At 44.7% G+C, this 20,025-nt stretch overlaps 1 protein-coding gene across 3 annotated transcripts in view; it reads left to right on the plus strand.

The window, feature by feature from the left end:
- GPC3 (glypican 3) overlaps positions 1 to 20,025 on the plus strand; it is a 407,184-nt gene that overhangs the window by 352,935 nt on the left and 34,224 nt on the right. For all 3 annotated transcript variants that reach the window (XM_021684303.1, XM_044911673.1, XM_044911674.1), the window contains one exon: positions 5,117 to 5,276. In XM_021684303.1, the coding sequence (XP_021539978.1) occupies positions 5,117 to 5,276 (160 nt within the window). The remainder of the gene's footprint in view (positions 1 to 5,116; positions 5,277 to 20,025) is intronic.

Raw genomic sequence — 20,025 nt, forward strand, 5'->3', positions numbered from 1 at the left:
ATAACTTTCTTTTTTATAAAGTGAGCGTGCAATCTAGAAGACATTGTAAAGAGTGAGAGAGGGAACAAAAAGGTCAATATTGTGAACTGTAATTAGCTGATTTGATTTCTATGCCACATTCTAGGCTGTACTAAATCCACGGTTCTCGCTGGCAATTCCTCATCCCTGACACATTACCCTTCTTTCAACACTCTGGAGCTTCAGACTCTTCTTTAGGACTTTTGCCTTAACAATAGTTTTCTAGGTTTGGATTTGTATTGTCAGTGTGTGCGGGTTAGGCTCCTCAGCAGATGGCTGTGTATAATGGTTTCAACATAAACTATAATCCTTCAGTGTTGAGGTCGTCTCCAAAATGGGGGCCATTTAAGACTAAAGTAGTAATCTCGCTGACAACGTTTTAAAGGTTGTTTTTTTTTTTTTATTAATTGTACTTAAAAAAATTGAACTATGAGAGAATACTGGGGGCATCGTACACGAGGCTGGAAAATGGCCTCTCAAAGATTCGCTATCGATCTTAGGCAGGGTGGTCCAAAAGCATTTAGCTATTCATTCACAAGTTCTTCTATCATTAATCTGTGCTTTGGCTTTCTCATTTTCATGACGTGGCAGTAGCTTTGAAAGAACTAAAGATACCACGCCCCTTTATTTTGCTACTGTGTGCCAGGCACTACCTTAAATGCACTGAGGTTCAAAGATGAAGAAGACTCGGCCCCTGGGCAGCTCACAGGCTAGTGGTAGAGCGAAGTCATGTGTATACTAAATAATGCCGGTTTGCGTACATGAAATGTTCCTTAGGAGGTACAGACAAAGGAAGCAGTGGTGGAAGAAAGAAAGGGAGGACCGTAACGACCATCTGTGGTAGCCGGGAAGGCTTTATTAAGGAAGTGGCATTTGAACTTGGCTTGAAAGGATGGAGTGCTTTCAACACAGAGCAATGAGAACAGCCCATATTAGGTGCTCAGTTGATGTTTGCCGACGGGACTAGTGACAGGCGCAGTTACGAGATGTGCTTGAGAAATAGCAAGTTCTCTACATCTAGCCACCAGTTCCCCTTAAGTGAACAGTTCTTACTCAGGTAATCTCACAACATACATGAAGGATGTATTTTTGAAAATTAACCTAGAAATGCTTATGTCAAAAGCAATTTTTCTCACATAAAATAATGGTAAATGGCAGTTGGTCAAACTAAAGTGGTATTATAGTCTAGATGAGCGGTGTTCAAACAATGGTTTGTGGACCCGGGTAATCCATGAAGCCTAGGGAGCCACAAGGTCAGAGTTACTTGCACAACAGTACCGAGGTGTTATTTTGCCTTTTTCACTGAGTTGATGTTTGCACCAATGATTTACGCTGTGCTGCTGACAGTCAAAGCAGTGATGCCAAACTGTGCCGGTAGTCACCGTATTCGTCACCAGCACCCGGTTGCCAGAAAATAAAAGGCAGTTTCACTTAAGAATATCATGGCTGGCCATTAAAAAAAAAAACATTATCATGGCTGGGCACCGGGCTGGCTTAGGCAGTGGAGCATGCAACTCTTGATCTTGAGGTCATGAGTTTGAGCCCCACGTTGGGCATAGAGATTACTTAAAAAAAAAAAAAAAGAGTTATGGCCGAAGCAGTAAAAATGATTAGTTTATTAAACTATAACTCCTGAGCATCCTTTAAAAAAATATTCTGTGTATATGGGGCGCCTGGGTGGTGCAGTCAGGTCAGTGTCTGATTCTTGGTGTCGGCTCAGGTCGTGATCTCAGGGTCCTGGGATCGAGCCCCGCATCGGGCTCCATGCTGGGTGGGGAGTCTTCTTGAGATTCTCTCTCCCTCTCCCTCTGCCCCTCCCACTCGGGCTCTCTCCTCTCTCTCTAAAAGAAAGAAAGAAAGAAATCTTAAAAACAATATTCTGTGTACACTTAAGGTATTTCTGCTGCAAACCGTATAGCTGTGTGTCTCAAGGAAAAGCACTTGTAAGATTATTTAAGCTATGAGCTAAACTGGCCTCATTTTCATGCAATGCTATTTTTATTTGAAATAATGACTGACAAACTATGGTTATCCAGACTTGAGTATTTGCAAGACATTTTCTCTGAAAGGAACAAAGAGAGCCCATCAGTTAAAGGAAAAGCTGATAGTATTTGTTACCAATGATAAAATTTAAACTTTCAAGAGAAAAGCAAAATTTCGGAAAACATGTATCTGCCACCATGACCTTGAGAGCTTCCCAACACTTAGACTTTTTCTAGTTAGATTGGAGGTGATGTAATTAATGAATGTGATTTTTTTTTTTATGTATCATATAATGAAAGGTATTAACATTCGGAAGACCCGCATAGCTCGGTGAAACAGTATTTTTGGATGACCCAAGTATGATGACACAAAATGGGTAAAAGGTCCATTCAGAGTTCAGAACACACCAATGGATTTTAATGTAACAGAACATGAAAAGTTGATTCATGTGGTTTCATATTCCACATTGCAACTAACTTTTCCCCCTTGTGGTTTTTATGAAGTATCACTGAAAAATATCCACAGTTATCTGGAAAGGCTACTAAAATACTTTCCTCTTTTCCCACTACATATCTGTGAGACACTGGAATTTGTACAAATATTTCAATCAAAACAACATGTAACAACAGATTGGATGGAGAAGCAGATAAAATAATCCAGCTACCATATTAAGCTGGACTTTAAAGAGATTTGCAAAAATGTAAAACAATGCCACCCTTCCTTCTAACTATTTTATGTCAGGGAAAAATATATTTCTTTTTCATTAGAAAATGTTATTTATGTTAACACATCATGGGTTTATTGCTGTTAAGTTTAAACTAGTTATTAAATCTTTTTTACATTTCTCAGTTATCATTTCTAAGATGGTAAATGTCAATAGATACAACTTGTATAAACAGAAGCTCTCTGGGATTCTGAACAAGAATACAAATTTTGGTCCTGAGACCAAAAAGGTTGAGAATCACTAGGTTAGCTTATCCTAGCCTATGCATCTATAGTATACATTTATTTTTTTTAAAAATTGTATTTATTTATTTGTCAGAGAGAAAGAGAGTACAAGCAGGGGGAGTGGCAAGCAGAGGGAAAAGCAGGCTGCCCGCTGAGCAAGGAGCCCAATGCAGGATTCGATCTCAGGGCCCTGGGATCATGACCTGAGCCGAAGGCAGACTCTTCACCAACTGAGACACCCAGGCGTCCCAATACATTTATTTTTGTAAAGATATTATTTATTTATTTGAGACAGAGAGAGAGAGAGAAACCACAGGCATGTGGTGGGGGGGGGAGAGGGAGAGGGAGAAGCAGGCTCCCTGATGAGCAGGGAGCCCAACACGGGGCTCGATCCTGGGACCCTGAGATCATGACCTGAGCTGAAGGCAGATGCTTCACCGACTGAGCCACCCAGGCGCCCCTATATTATACATTTAGATGTGTAGGATGAGTTGGGGTGGGGAGGGTCAGAGAGGGGATGCGTTAGAGGCAGCAGGGTGGAGATGGTGCTAGAGTGGGAGATGGTAGGTAGCTTGGCTTCTCCAACACCATTTGAGGTTGCTAGACTTTTCTTTCTTTGCTTGAAAAAAGAAACAAACCCACAGTCACATTTCTCTATGGTATATAGCCTGTTCCGTGTAGATCTTGGGATAGGAGCTAAATCACAAGTGGAGAACATGAAAGTACACTTTGCAGTGACAATGAACACGGATAATAGAAACCACAAAACCAAGATGTGTCCATATATGCATTTTTTTTTTCCTGGAAACCTCTTGTGCAATCACAAAAATCTCGTTTTTGGTAGATCCAGCATCTTTTGTTGGCCATTATTTAGAAGTACGAGGTGGGTCCAACTTTTAGGGCTGCAAATGGGTGGTGGGGCAGGAATAGAGGACACTGGAATACAGCCGTGGTGAGAGATGGCAAGGAAAAGTACATGGGGTCTAAGAACTGCTCTCAGAGACCATTCATGCTGTGAGATGGGCTCCTGGGTCAGTGGAGAGATTTGGGGGAGTTGGGTGTTCGGGCACCTGGGTGGCTCAGTCGTTAAGCATCTGCGTTCAGCTCAGGTCATGATCTCAGGGTCCTGGGATCGAGCCCCACATTGGACTCCCTGCTTTAGCAGGAAGCCTGCTTCTCCCTCTCCAGCTCCCCCTGGTCGTGTTCCCTCTCTCGCTGTCTCTCTCTGTCAAATAAATAAATAAAATCTTTAAAAAAAAAAAAAAAAGGCGTTGACCACATAACTGAAAAGCCAGACACTGAAGAGCAAAACAGACATGCCTCTTAGTAGGCATATTATCTACAACAAAGCAATGTGAATTTCAAACCACCTTATGGAAATTGTGAAGGAGGGAGAGATTTTTAGTTTTTCTAGTGATCAAGGCATGGCACATTGGCAGTTAATTGTAAGTATGTATTTAAAATGTGTGTAAAATGCCATTGCTAGGCTCTTCATCTGGTGTGAAGCATTTGTTGTTTGAATTTAATGGAAATATCATTGTAGGAGGCTTCCATAGGGATCTTTCCTGATCTTGGTGTCCTCTCAGCCTATAAATATGCTTAGTCTGTCACATCTTAAGTTTCTCATCAGTGAGGTCTCCTACCATGGAGGCTTTCGGGGACTTAAATACCATGGTATGGAAGGTCTGATGCAGTATACACTGGCTACTGGGCGGTGGAAGTAGCATGGAGGAGTAGAGAATCATATCAAATGCTATGGAACATTCCAGAAGTATAAAACTCCAAAGAATATAAGCAGTTGGGACGCCTGGTAGGCTCAGTTGGTTGGTTTCAGCTCAGGTCGTGGTGATCTCAGGGTCATGGGATCGAGGCCCACCTCGGGCTCCAGGCTCAGCACAGAGTCTGCTTGGGACTCTTTCTCCCTCTCCGTCTCCCTCTGCCCCTCCCCCGTGCTCTTGCTCTCTCTCTTTCCCTCTCAAATAAATACATAAATCTCAAAAAAGAAAAAGAATATAAGCAGTTTACCTTACCTACATTTGAAAATGGCTTTTTAAAAGCTTCTGTGTAACTCATTCGACATTTTTTAATGCCTCCTGTTCGCAAGACACTGTTTTAGACCTCCCTGAGAAATCTAAATTGCTGCTACATTTCTGGTCATTTCTTTCAGCTCCTGAGAACCATGTCTGTGCCCAAAGGTAGAGTTCTGGATAAAAACCTTGACGAGGAAGGGCTTGAAAGTGGCGACTGTGGCGACGATGAAGACGAGTGCATCGGGGGCTCAGGGGATGGCGCGATGAAAGTGAGGAACCAGCTCCGCTTCCTTACAGGTGCGTGGGCAAGCCGGCCAGCATCCGAGCCAAAATAGCCATGCTCGCAGATTCAACTCCAGTTGCCTCTGCTCTCTCTAACTTTCCGAAAGTCCCCACACCTTACGGTGCCATCAGCTCTGCAAGAAAATACTACACTCTAGAAAACACAAAGTTTTCAGGTAGCCATTTTTTTTTCCCCCATCCCTGGACCTGGGTAGATGAAAAGGGTAACTTCCTGTTTTTGTTTTTTATTGTCTAAAACGAACTGACCAAATCAGGTGGCTCTGTTTCCCGTTGGACATTCCTTGGTTCTTCTCAGTTATAAAAAGCAACGCAAGCTTGGGACTGTAGTGAACACCAATAATGGGGTAACTTCGGAAGGAAGCATAAACATACTGCTCTTGTTTCTGTCTTCACACCATTGCCCGCATTTATTTCTGTATAGATACCCCTCTTTTGTCCCTTCTTAAATTACACCCATCCCTCCACTGTATGTTAACTATACTAGAATTAAAATTTAAAATTTGCATTTTAAGTAGGATACAGTGACAAAAAACTAGCTTTGGGAGTAGAGCAAACGTGTATTTGCATTCTGGCTCCCTTCCTCCTAAGTCTTCACTCCCTCGTCCGTCAAATGGGGATCAATACCCTAACTTCATAGGACTATTGGAGGATTACATCAAGAGGGAAAGTTTGTAAAGCATCTAGCCTGGTACCTAGCACATACTAGGTGCTCCATAATTGTTGGTTTCCTGGAATGAAATCTTTCACAACCATCTCAGTCCACACGCATCCCCCATCCTCTCTGAATTGCTGAAACAAACTCTGCCATTGCTTTCAAGAAGTAGTCTGCAGTGGCTCCCAAGTTCCATTCCTAGGGCATAACATGATCACTCAGAGGCTGGCATCTTATAATAAGTAAAAATAATTGAAGCCAATGTTCTCTGGACATTAACCAGGCTCCAAGCGCTGCGCCGGAACTTTGCCCGCATTGTCTTGTATTGTTTCCACTATGAACGACGAGTGGTTATTTTTCCCACTTTACGGATGAGAAAACTGATGATGGAAGAGGTAGAGTAATTTCCTTAAGGTTGCGTGGTCACTAAGGGCAGAGTCAGGATTCAGAGCCAGGTAGTGAGATTTCAGAGGCCTCTCTGAATAACTCTACTCTGATCTCTTCTTTCTCTGCTCATCTAGACAATTGTAAAAAGACTGAAATCTGCTTTGCATTTTGCCACCCAGAACAGCTTTCAGTCATCTAAAGGCTGCCCAGATGATTCGCCAAAATATTAACTGGCTCCAGCATCGGTCCTTGGGACACACCACTTTTCATCCTTCTCCAAAAATGTCCCTGCCTATCCCTCCTCTTGCCTTCCTGCCTATAAGCCACCTCCCTATCCATTTCAAAACGCTACTCCACAATTCCATGGCGACTTAACTTTTTTAAACAGTGTTTGGTAGGGGACCTTGTCAAGGGCCTTTTCAAAATTTAAATAGATTACATCCGCTGGTTTCCCTTTGTCCACATTGCACATTTATCCTCTCAAATAATTCTAGTCAATTAGTTAGGCATGATTAACCCTAAGTGCTTTGTAAACTGTAAAACACTACACAAATGGTGGTTAATTTAATTGAAGGAAAAATGATGCCTTACTCCCAATAGGTTACACTTGCATAACATGTTCAGCGATCCTACCAGCCTGGCGCTCCCTAGGTCCCCTTTGAAATGCTTCGCAGGGAGAGGAGACTTACTGGCAATCTGCCAGGCTCATGGCACAATAGCTATTTGGAACGACAAGCTCTACACTTTGGTCAGCTCTTACACAATTTTACCCCAAATCTGGGCAGATGCCATCTGGTCCTGGTGATTCATCAACATCCACTTAGTCAACCAGACTTGGAACACTGTGTGCGTTTACTGCCATCTCACTCAGAACTTCCAAAGTTTTCCTCCAAAACACAACTTGGGAATAAAAAAAATAATAATAATAACAAGGCTCAGAGGAGGGTTAAGACCCTCTTTGATCTCCCTCTTATCCCGGAACAGACCTTTTACTCTTTTACACCATAACTAGCAAGCGGTCCCCCTGGCTCACTGTCCTGGCTCACTTCTTCCCTTGTTTTGCTGCACTGGATGAAATGCAGGACACCTCTCTTCCTGACTTTGCTCCCAACTCCCATGTGTCCTAAGGCAAGCCCCTTTCCTCTTCTTGAAAGTCCGTTTCTCCATTCGCGAAACAAAGGGAATGCCCCATGTTCGTGGGCCATGCTGGGACGGCCAATCCATGATCATGTTCCTCGATTTGGCTTGAGTCCCTGGCAGGGTGCTTATTGGAGTCTCGGGGACATCTTCTTTAGTGTTTTCTTCTGACCTCGTAGGTCCCCTGCTTTCTTCATTTTTCTTGGCTACGTAAGATTGTGGCAATTCAATATCATCATCATCATCATCATCATCATCATCATCATCAAATCATCCATGCAAAGCATTTGGCTCGGTTCCTGGCACCTCGTAAGCACTCCAAAAATGCTATCTACTCTTAAAACGACAGGTCCATTGCTGCCTCTACTGACCTCTGGGAGCTCAGAGAGCCTGCAGATGTAGCTTAGAATTAGCTTGTTTTATTAGTTGGTTCACTTAAGACCCATAAAAGGCAATTAAAACCAGGTAACCAACATTCAGCAATATCCCCAATACCCCTTGCTACTCCAGGTGGGCTCGGTGGCCCAGCAACATCTGTATCATCTGGGAGTCTGTTAGAAACGCAGGCGCTCAGGGCCCACCTTGAGACCCACCCAATCACAGGTCATTGTTAACGAGAGCCCCTGGTGATTTGTCGGCAGCCCTTATCACCTTCTGATTGAGCACTTGCAGCATTTAGGTTTCATACCTGAAGCATCTAAGAAGCCACTAAGCTGGCCCACGGGGAGCTAAGTGTTCCAGGAGGTAGAAAAGAGGCCTGAGGCCCAGTCACCCACATGGTAGATTAGGACACTTGGGTTCCAGTTGTAGCATGTTTCCTCCCAGTGGAACCTTGAGCAGGTTATGTAGTGCTCTGAGCCTCAGTTTGTCCAGCTGTAAAGTAGGGATATGCATCCTCACCAACCTCAGTGAGTTGTGGAAATCAAAGGTGATGTTGAGCGTGAAAGTGCTTTGCAACCTGTTGAGCTCTACAGATATTTATAACAACCAGGAGACTGTTACTATGAATCCCCAAATCTCTGGAAGCTCTCTGGCTTTCTCCCAGCATCCCTAGCTCAACACGTATTTTCTGCGAAGATAGAATTGAGCCCATGAGTTAAGAAATGCTTTTGCACTGAACACCATGTTCAGACTCCCTTCCAAAGACAGACCAGCCGCTGTGGAGCTGGTGCAGTAAACTGTGTTGTTGCCGGGCTGCCATCAGCCTTGTTCCCAGTTGCTGGTCTTGTCAAAGCCCTTATTGTAAGCTGCTTGAGAAGCTGGCTACTCCCAGCACTTTGGCTGGGGCTGATTCCTGAGAAGCTTTGCAAGCTCTGGCCAGGTGTCCCTAGCCAAGACATGATGACTAAGCAACTTAAGCATCTGCCCCCTCTCCGCCAAGTCCCCACTCTCACCCACACAGAAAACCACACGCACATGTGCATGTACTCATGTAGGTGCATGCACGTGAGCTCACGCGTACGCAAACACACACACACACACACACACCTGCTCTTGGAAACAACTGAAACACTCTTACAAAGCCACCCAGCAAGAAACACCCATTTCGGGGATCTATTACCACTCCCTCACCCCCTTCCTCCCTGGGCTTGTTCTTGCTCCAGCTTGCACTGTTCCATGGGTACAGCCAGAACATTCTGGTGAGCCTAATGTCTTTATCACTGCAAGTCAGAAAAAGAAGATAATCTTGACTCAAGCTGGGTCCAAGACAGTGGGAAGTGATCACAGATGCCGTGGAAGCTTCGTTCTTGGGAGGAGAGAAGTGGAAACAGGCCGGAGAAGATAAACACGTGCCCAGTTGCAACGCGGGACTAGGGTAGCTCTAGCCGGTTGGTGGTGAGCTGAGGAGGAGGCTTCACGAGACACGTCTTGGGCTCACAACTTGAACCAATACTAAAACCAAATGGATGTTTCTTACCCGTTTAAACAGATGTTTCTTGTGGAAGTGTTCGCCCTCAAGAAACTTTGTTTTGCCATGTCAGTGTGGGGGCTGAAAAGAGAAAACCTGCCACTTGTTCCCGGGCTCGGGGTCAGGGTGAAGGTGAAGTCCAGGCCCAGGTAGGTCCCTTTTGCCATTCAGCGCTGTCGCGTCCAGGCGTTGCGAGGGGAAGCAGCTGGAGCGAAGCCATTAAGACTCACAGCTGTGAGCCCCATGAGTCTCTACACTCAAGATTTCCTCCTTGCTGTTACTTTACAATCTGGAGGCAAAAGAACAACTAAAACAACACAAAACAAGACCAGCATTTAGGAAATAGGAAATATGTCTTTGAGGCCAGTGATTTCCATTCATTTTTTTAGTGCATCAAGTGCAACCTTATATTCTGACTTGTAGCAAGCCTGCACACGTAAGAGGAGGTGAAGGACACTTCGATAGCTTACCTCTTCTGAGTTGTCAAGTCAGACCTTCAGAGCGCAGGCTGGCAGTCACCTTGTATGAATAAATTCATTAATGGCTTGGTTTGGTGAGAAGGATAAAACCAATGGAGGAACTGTATCATGGGCCTCTTCTCAGGGGTGACATCTGCAAGATTATAACGTTTTCGACCAAATCACGTAGCCTGCCAAAGAGTAAGTAGAAAGTTTGTAGAGGAATGAAATGTCCTGGGGGCTTTTTAATGGGAAAGTTGTTGAGTCCTGTTCAGAGATCAAAATACATGTGGATACAGTAATATATCTATTTATACCACCTTATTGGTCATAAGTCCAGGAATAAATTATGGCAGTTTTCCCAAAGCGTATTCTATAGTTTGATAGTCCTACTTCCTCTGCCCACTTTGCTTCTCACTAAGTAACCCGCTCTCGGAATTCTCAGGAGCATCTTGTAGTGACTCCCTCCCACCTTCTTTCTTGGGATATCAGTCCCTCAAACATGTGACCCCAGTGTAATGGGACCTCATGTCACTCACTGTGAGGTGGATCCCATCTGATGGATGAATGCCATACCCTTCTTCCTTCAGGCTGCTGACACTTGGGACATTCAGGGAGGGAAGGGCATTTCATCTACAGAGTCAAACGGTCTCTGTTCAGCTTCTGCCCCTTGCCAGTCTTGTGACCGTGGACAAAGTCACTCAGCTCCCCTGAGGCTCGGTTTCCTCCTCTATAAGAATAATGTTGAAATATTTCCTGACCTGCAGGGGCACCCGGGTGGCTCAGTCGGTTGAACATCCGACTCTGGGTTTCAGCTCAGGTCATGAGCTTGGGGTCCTGGGATCGAGCCCTGCATTGGGCTCTGCACTCGGGAGGGAGTCTGCTTAAGATTCTCTCTCTCCCTCTCCCTCTGCCCCTCCCCCACCACTCTGTGCTCTCTCATGCTCTCTCTCAAATAAATAAATACATCTTTAAAAAAATATTTCCTAACTTGCCCACTTCAAAAGTTGTTGAATGAAACACAGGTGACAAAGGACATAAAAGTACTTTATAAACTGTAAAGCAGTTTCTCCTTTGGGATAATATTGTTAATATTGTGTAGTACCATTGGGTTATAAGTTTTAGTTGCCAAAAGCCTGTAGCTAAAATTAGAAAAATTAAGTCCCCAATGTTCTGGCCAGCAATTTTCATTATAATATGCTCCTCCTTCTCCATCCCCAAGATGGCGTTTTCAGTTACTCATTAACTTGTTTCTAGCTCAGTGAGAAGGTATTTCAACAATGACAAATATGTCTGCTGAGTTGTGTAAATAACCACAGTCACAACAGTGGTAGTCACCTACATCTTGAAAGAATCACAGCTAGTTATGTTTTGTTTTCTTTGGTGTTAGTGGGACAGTGAGGGCAAGGGTGGATGAGTTGGGGAAGGTCAAGAAAGGGCCTGTGATTTTTTTTTTTTCCCATTCTATCTCGCTCTTAGCTCTAAGCAATCTGCTTTCATGCCGTGAGCTTTTCGAGAACAAACGCCATAGGGAAGCCGAAGGAAGCAAAGCTTACGATAATAGCATTTCACGCAGATACAGACCAGGTGGTTTTTGCTCATAGATGGACGAGACAGCCAATCTCATCTCTCTCCAGAGCTTTGGGCAGTTTCCATGGCTCCCAGAGACGGATTTTGATGTGAGCTTTAACAGTGAGTGATATTACCTGCCTGTTCAGTACGTGTACCCAGAAAAGATCCTTCTCCATGCTTTAGTGTCACCCAAGGAATTAGTGCAGGTAAGCTGGTGACAGATGAGAGTAAGGGAAGGTAAAAACTTTCCATCAAGTTACATAACATGAGATGCTTGAAGGAGTGTGTTTCTTATTATTCGCGAGGAGATGTTCAGGGGTTCACTTTTCTAGGCCTACTGCCCTGGGAGACTTGCCTGCCTGAGCCATTAGGCTAGGAGGCTTTTATCAAGGGTAACGCTATGATAGTTAGACTTGCTGGTGGGCCTTACATGGAACTCTAAGAATTGGGGGAGCATTAGTGGGGGGTGAACAATTTGTGGCCATTGTATTACACTTTACGATCCGTTTCAAATTAAAAGGAAACTGTTGAATATATGAATCTGCCTAAATGGTGCAACTGATTTTCTCTGGATGAAGCCATGTTGGCCAATTTAGCGACCGCCTCAACTAAATTGTGGTCATCTAGTATGATAGAAGGGAACGGGAGCGAGAGATTCAGCACAGCTGGTAGAACACTGGAGGAGGAACCAGCAGGAGGAGGGCAAGCCCAAAGCCTCTAGCTGAGCTGAAGCCATCCCTGGAGGAGAACATCCACAGGGGATCTGGGAAAGCAGGGGTGTATGCCATCAACTGGGAAGTGCTCCCCTGCAAGAAGAAATACCATCTCAGAAAGAAAGACATGATGTCTAATTAAACCTGTGCAGTGGCCCTGAACGACGGTCTCTTGCATGAACCCAATCAGAAGAGCCTGGTGTAGCAAGGAATCATGAGCCTGCAGAGCAAGACAGCAAGTTAGGGGTCAGGGGCCACCAGTCCCGGGGGCCGCACATGGACATCAGCTCTGAGGCCAGGCTGAGGTCCTGCTCTGACGGGAGGAGGGACTAGGAGCCACCGGAGGCTTTGCGATGGCCGACCTTCCACGAAACCCCTGAAATGCCACACACAGGCACGTATGTCCACACACGCACGCGCACACACACGCGTCCTCAAGGCTCTCTTTCCGATTCGCATCATGCTGTCCTTTAACTTTGGTTAATATGGCAAGAAGGTGTAGCCAATTATCTCCCCCCCCAATTATTTGCCTGTGGCAGGTGCAAGGAGGGGTCCAATTTGCTTTGGTAGGAATGAAGTTACTGGCAAGTTTTTGTTTGGTTAGTTGTTTTTTGTTTTTTGTGGTTTTTTTCCTGTTTGGTTAGTTGTTTTGTACGTACACACCTGGCTAAGAGATGCTTAATGATCCAGTAAAATGATCCACGGCACTTACAGTTCTTAACATTTCTAAATATACTTACTGAATTTTAAAAACTGCCTTTTGATCTTTTTTTTTTTTTTTAACAATCCTAATGGGTATGGGTGAAGGTAAATAAGACTTTAAGGTGAGAATGGGAGACCAGTGCATACAGAATCTCATAATTTGTAGCCCGTTGATGAACTTGAGCAGTAATATAATTACTGAATAAATAAAAATCGGTAGAGGCTATTCTGTAAATTCTGGTGCCAGAGAAGAGTCTATGCCAGAGCAGAGAGCAATCTCATTAGCAACTTCAGGTTGGGATTCAGAGCAAAGTAGTGTCCTTGACTAATGATGAGCTCCTCAGAGGGTAGCAAGCAAGTCTTTTTCATCGTATATATACACTTATCAGCTCCCGGTCACCAACCTCTGCCCGCCCCCTGCCTTGCCTTGTAATTGCCACTTAATAGGTGGTCAATAAATATTTCATTTATCCATATGCTGTGTTTACTTCTCAGAATTTGCTTCCTTTTGCCTCATATTTGGCAGGTTTTAACCTCACTGCTTCTTTAATTAGCTTCCTCAAAGTAGCCTTTGGCTTCTAGCAGCTGAAGTTGTGAACAGAGAGATCGGCGATCCCTGTTCCGGTCAATATGGGAGTAGGAGCTCCTGTGAGGCGGGCAGGACATGCTGGGTGAGTCATCATATGTCTGTAGTCTAGTGTACCTCTTGAGGAGAGTGAGCAGGATGGTGAAGAATCTGCAAACAGGTTTAGTGGAAAGATAGAAGAAGTAGTGATGTTCAGTCTATACAAGAAAAGAATTAGGGAATGTGAATGTTGTCTTCTAATATTTTGAGGTCTTGCAGGTGGGGGATGAAGGTAGATCTGGAGCCAATACATGGAATTTACCAGGAGATCTATTTTGATTGAGAAAAGGGTGAACTTTGTAACCCTTCGAGCTGTTTCTCAGTGGCATGGATTGCTCTAGGGAACCATCAGCTTCCTGACTCTGGAGATATTTGACTAGAGATTAAACAACCATCTAACAGAAAGATTGGCTGGGTGAGGCTGGGGTGGGATGCCAGAAAGTGAGCAGATACCTACATCATGGGCTCTTGACTTCCATGGTCCTGAATAGCTCTGAGATGCTATGGTTTTATGATGATTCAATCATGCAAAGAGAGCGAAAGAGAACCAAGATAGTGGAACAAACCAATGAGGCAATTTTTCTGGCCGGGGTTGGGGAGGAAAGAGAAATGGAGAAGTTACTCTCTCTGGTTGTATTTGAGCACATGTCACCAATTATGAGTTTCTGTAACCTTTTTCCTAAGCAAATGGATCCTGAGGAATGACAGATTTTTCCAGGGAGTAGTTCCTTTCAACATCCTCTCTGTCACTCACAGCCTCTAGAACTCCAGTTCTCATCTCTCCCCAATCATTTGCAGGCTTGTGGCCTCCCTGCCCCTATGTTATAAAAAACAAACTGGGCCACAGCCCCTCCTCCAGCTATGAGGTTAGCCCGAATGGCAGAATGGTCAATATCAAGGTTGTCTGGTCCGCACCAGTCTCCCGCACCACCCTCTCCCTTCTGACCCTGGCCTCACAGAATAGACCAGGGCATCTCAAGTTATCTGTGGGAAGGACTGGGAGGTTGGGGGTTTGTTCCTCCTGAATCTGTCATGGACCAATAGTTTTATAAAATATAATAAAAATGAATTGCTACAAAAAGGAAATCACAAAAAGGCCTACAAAAAATAAGCCACAGTTTTTAACTAGGAGACTCAACAGACCTAAAAAATCTCTCTGTCAAATTGCTATAAAAATTGCCAAGTGCTTACTTCCAATTTCTGTGCTTGTCTCCTCAGATTGGCAAAAAATAGCAGAGCAGCAGACCCCACTCCGAGTAGGGAGGAGTAGCCTGCTGTTGGTGTCTCTGCCTTGTCTCCCCCTTCCTGTTGGAGCCCATGGCGGAAGAGACTCCAAAGCAGCAGTTGAAATGGGGGTGAGGGCAGTGTGTGCTGCTAGACCTCCGTAAGCCCTATCATCCCATAGCTAGCTTGATATTGACTGCGATGGAAATATTTACACCACAGAAAGCAGCAAAACCTACAAATCAGGGCTTGATGTATCATTTTGTTGATTGTCTAGACTCTAGACTTAAGAGAGTGATGGGAAAAGGTTAGCAGTGTGGATTAAACTTTAAATCATGTGGGCTCTGTGGCCATTACATTTCGAGGAGCATAAAACGTTGAGGGTCCGTTCCTCAGTATTCGAAAACCGTTATCCGACTTAGCAGAGAAGTCAACTGCCATTGTTGATGAAGGAATGAGATTCCGACATATATCTTTGTTATTTCCTCTTTGTTCCTTAACGTAAACCAGTGTATCAGCCACTGTTCTTGCAGGAACTACACTTGCTTGTCAATCACGACCCTGGTTTGGTTACCGACGTAAGAGCTGGGCAAAAATCAGTGAAAGGATTCTGTGAGAATCCATTGGCTATACGGAATTTATAATAAAGAGTATCATATATTTTTTATTATTTGAAAATTGTGTGTCCCACCTCCTTTATTCCATCAACAATTAAAATGAGCTAGGGACACCTGGGTGGTTCAGTTGATTGAGCGTCTGCCTTCGGCTCATGTAGTGATCCCAGGGTCCTGGGATCGAGTCCCACATCGGGCTCCCTGCTCAGTGGGGAGCCTGCTTCTCCCTCTGCCTGCCGCTCCACCTGCTTGTGCTTGCTCTCTCTCACCCTCTGACAAATAAATAAAATTAAAAAAAAAAAAAAGAGCTGACATGCATGCTTTTTTTTTTTTTTTTTTTTGAGAACCATTTGTTAAAGAGTTACCAGTGTACCATGGGGTGAAGGGGTACTTTGGAAGATTTGTTTTCCTTCCTTCCTCCTTAAAGGTTCTAGGCTTAAATCAATAGCTTTTTCCACCACGAGTGAGGGAAAGTTTCTCTCTTCCTAAGTTATGCTAGAAAATGGAAGAGCCCCTCATTTTCAGTTACTCTGAAATCTAGGATTCCTTTGGAATCTAAGACTTGGAAAAATTCCTAACTTGGAAACTGTTAACCAGAGCCATAATCTTTTTTTTTTTTTCCCTCAAAACCCCTTATTCCCTGTTGAGGTCGATGGGCTCTCAGTGAAATCTCTGCTTAACCACTGGAAATCTCATCAGTCCCATCCCACAAGATGGGAGTCTTGTAGGCCAGCTTGTGAGGCACTGAGGCGAGGACCACTTTTAGGGGCCAGTCTCCCCATATCAGACGGCATTATGACCAATGATTACCGTGTGCTGGCATTACCCCTGGTTGCGTGGAGTTAGAGCGGAACTTCTAATATCGGGTTACATTTCGTTGGCTTGGTAATCACTTTTTTAACCACCGACCATATGGGCAGAGGTTGGAAGGAAAGCTAAATTTGGAACACACCCCCACTCTCCTTTTCAACATTTCTTTCTTGTTTGTGCCTGGAGGCAACATATTACTCATACTCCCATACAGCACCAATTGCTAGGGGTCTGAGGAATGAGATTCCCCCCAAATGCGGTCGGATAGGGGAGTCGGAGGTTTTCTATACCAGTGTGCAGGGGCATGTAGGAGCGTCCGTTCTCAGCCTCTGTGGGTTTCTGAACCTGTCTGTGACACACAGCCCTGGAAGGCTAAGTCCGTTGTGACAAGGAACTCGGGGACTTGGTGTCTGTGGACTCGTAACATCTTCCTCATCTCTAATCAACATCCAGAGATCGCACCTTTCTGCACTAATATCTTTCTGACTCAGGCTTTTTGGAGCGTGGAACTATGAATCTCTCTCTCCATTTAGGTTTTTTTTTTTTTTTCCTTTCTGTTCTAGCTTTCCTTCTCCCCATACACCACTTCGTATGGAATGATAGAGCAGGGAAGATGGGTGTGTTTGGGTCAGCGGTAATGATGTGGATGGCATCCGTGGCAATCACATGCATTTCAGTTCTAGCTTGTGGCCTTCCCGCTGACTACCAGCCAGCTTGCAGTCCAACGGGCATTCTCCTGGCTGTCCCTGGATGCCAGGCATGAATGAGGGGTAATGAAGCCAAATCCATCAGCCCAGCCTTTCTGAATCTGGCCCCAGCTTATTTCTCCAACCTTGGCTCCCACTAACCCCTGCCCCATCCTGTGTTCCAACAACCTGGAAATTCTCACTGCTCCTGAACTTGCAGTCCTGCTCTTTAAGGCCTGCCTGGGCCTTTATAAATTCCCGTCTTTGTGATACCCATAATGCACTCAGCCCAGGGCCTGCACCTTAGTGGGTTCCAGTAAATGCTGGCTATTAATACTCTGCACATGCCGGTCCATTAGCCCCTAATGGTTTTCCTTTCTCTACCTTTAAAACTCAGCTCAGATGTCACTTTCTCCTCTGTGAAGCCTTGCCCTAGACAGAGTGCTGTGTTACTACCCACTCTAGCATTGATCAGTTTGAAGCCAGGCAGGCCAGTGCCTAACTCAGAATTGGTGCTTAGTAAGTTTTGGTTGCATGGCTCTGGCCAAACAAAAATGAACAAGCACAGTACCTGCCCACGTAAGCTCCTAGGCTGCTTGGGAGCGGTGAGGGGAGGCGGGGAGGACAGACACATAACTAGATAATTATAATGTGATGTGCTTAAAGCACTGATTGCAATGTGCACAGGGAGTTGTGGACTCACCAAGGAAAAGCTTTAAACCCAGACTGGGGTGGTGAGAAACTGAGCTGAGTCTTAACAGTGTGTAGGAGTCAGGCAAAAAGGGGAGAGCATTGCATGTTGGGAGGATAGTATGAGATAAGACATGGAGGTGAGAACGAACATGGTTCTGGGAACAATATGCAGTTTGGTGTGGCTAGAGCAGGAAGAGGCAAGAGGTAAGGCTGGAAGAATCGTGAGGGGTCAGATCATGAGAGCCTTCTATGCCCTGTTAAGGAGCTTGGCCTTGATCCTGTAGCAGGGTCTATAAATTCACAACATACGGCTCATCAGCCTCCCCAGCCACCACCCCTCCTGTGGCAGACCTTGATAATCAATCACAGCACCCCACCACACTGGGCCCAGATGTGACCTCATAATCCTTCTCAACATAACACTGCAGGGAACACCACCAAGAGATGGAAGGCGGCACTCTGGTTGGCTGCTCTGGGTGTGTGTGCGTGTGTGTGCGTGTGTGTGTGTGTAAGTGGGGAGTATGAGAGAGTGCAAGTTATGGGAGAATTATTACTTGGTCAGAATTTCATTTTGGAAATCTTCATGAAAAAGAAATCTTTAAGAAGAAGAATCAACAGAGCCCGATTGTTCAGAGGTGGCGGGATGAGGGGGCAAGAGTAGTCAAGGACAAGGTCAGTGTTTCCACCTTGGGCAAATGGGCAGATGCTACTGCCATTCAGAGAGAGCATGATGGGTTTGGCATGATAATAATAGCTCACTTTTTGAGTGCTTACTATGTGCCAGGCACTGTTTTAAGCATTTGACATGAAGCAATACATTTTATCCTCCCAACAACCCTGGGGGGGGGGTACCATTATTATTATCTGTTTTTCGGATAAAGAAACTGCACAGAGAGGTGTAAAATATTGAAGAGCTAACAAAATCAAGGGCACTGAGGGACAACATGAGGGCAAGACAAGCTGAAAACACATCACGGAGTCATTTGGATGAATATGGACAGAGCCAACCAGGTCACCAGACACCCAAGCTAGAGTTTATCAGTTCATCTTAAATGTTTTGGAAACCAAAGGATTTATTATTCTTGGAAGAGGCCCACCACAATGTGTATAAATCCATCCTACCTTCACCATGTCTGTTCTGCTCACAAGGGCAAACATCAGTAGGAATATGAAATAAAACAAGCCTATCCAAATGATGACCTCAATGGTTTCCAAATGAATTTTCAAACATAAAACACATCTAGCATTTGTCAATTAAAGGGGCAAGGTTAGAGGAGTATTGAATTGTAAGAGAATACATCAGATTAAATTGTGCTGTTTTTTTTTCCAATGATAAACCTCTTCTTGTTTCAGCAATTACGCTATGTACGTGTGTGTGTGCGTAAATGGATAGATTTGCTTCGTTTAGTAACTTTGTACTTTCCAAAGCGCTTCCTCATCCCTTGTTGGAGCGTTCCAATCAGGAATCTAGTTGCTTTAAGGAGCATGCTGTTTCAATGGCTAATAGATGTATTCTTATTTTCTTGTTAGCTTTATGGCTTCTCTCGACATCTGGGCCATGTCAGCCTCACAGTGGCAAGCACTCCCAGGAGTCAAGTGCCTTAGCCAGGAGGTTACAGATGTCCATTCCCTGCAGCCTGAGCATGCAGCTCAGCACTGGAGTCAAGGTGCAGTGAGGACTATGCTGTCTGGGATTTCAGACCCCCGGGGCCATGCTGCCTATTAACCCTGAACTCAGACCATGAGGCCATGGATTTGCTAATGATCCCACAGTGTCCTCTGGAATTTTTTATAGCTATAAATGAGCTATAAATGTGCATCTTTTGCCTGAACATGCCAGTCTCATTACCACCTCTTTACTTTTGCTCAGACCATTACATCTGCTGGCGGTGCCCTCTTGTCCTCCTGCCCTAACACCTCCCGATACTTCAAGACCCACCTCCTCTACAAAGGTCACTCTTGATGACCTCAGCCCTCCATGATTCTCTTTCTTTCCCTAAACCCTTATATCCACTTTTCTGTATATAACAACAACAACAACCAACTAGCAGACTGTGATTTACAAATAAGTTCCAAATTCATCATCTGATTAAATCCTTCTTACAACCCTGCAAGGTCAGCCTTAATGTCAGCTCTTATAGAAGAGCAAACTGAGACTCAGAGAGTTAGGTAACTTGCCCAAGGTCAACGGATAGAGCTCGAATGGGAGCCCAGATCTTTCTGATAACAAAGCCCACTTCTGTAACCACCTCGTTTCATGGGCCAACACATGTAGCTGATAAACATTTGTAGATGACCATTAACTTTTTCCATGGAGTTGATGCTTAGAATCAGAATAACCTCAGCAAGGATAGTTCAGAGCCTCTCCCGCCTTTTGGGGGTGAGGTGGCATAGGGAGGGGCTGAAAGAGCAGTGCTCAGCCCAGCTGAGTTGAACTATTTTGAACTACCAGGAGAATTTTCTCTTTTTTCCATCTACCCCCTCTCTCTCTTTAATTTTTTTATTTTAAATGTAAGCTCTCCACCCAACGTGGGGCTCAAACTCATGACCCCAAGATCAAG

This window comes from Neomonachus schauinslandi, chromosome X, assembly GCF_002201575.2.
Source record: "Neomonachus schauinslandi chromosome X, ASM220157v2, whole genome shotgun sequence".
NCBI classification, from domain to species: domain Eukaryota; kingdom Metazoa; phylum Chordata; class Mammalia; order Carnivora; family Phocidae; genus Neomonachus; species Neomonachus schauinslandi.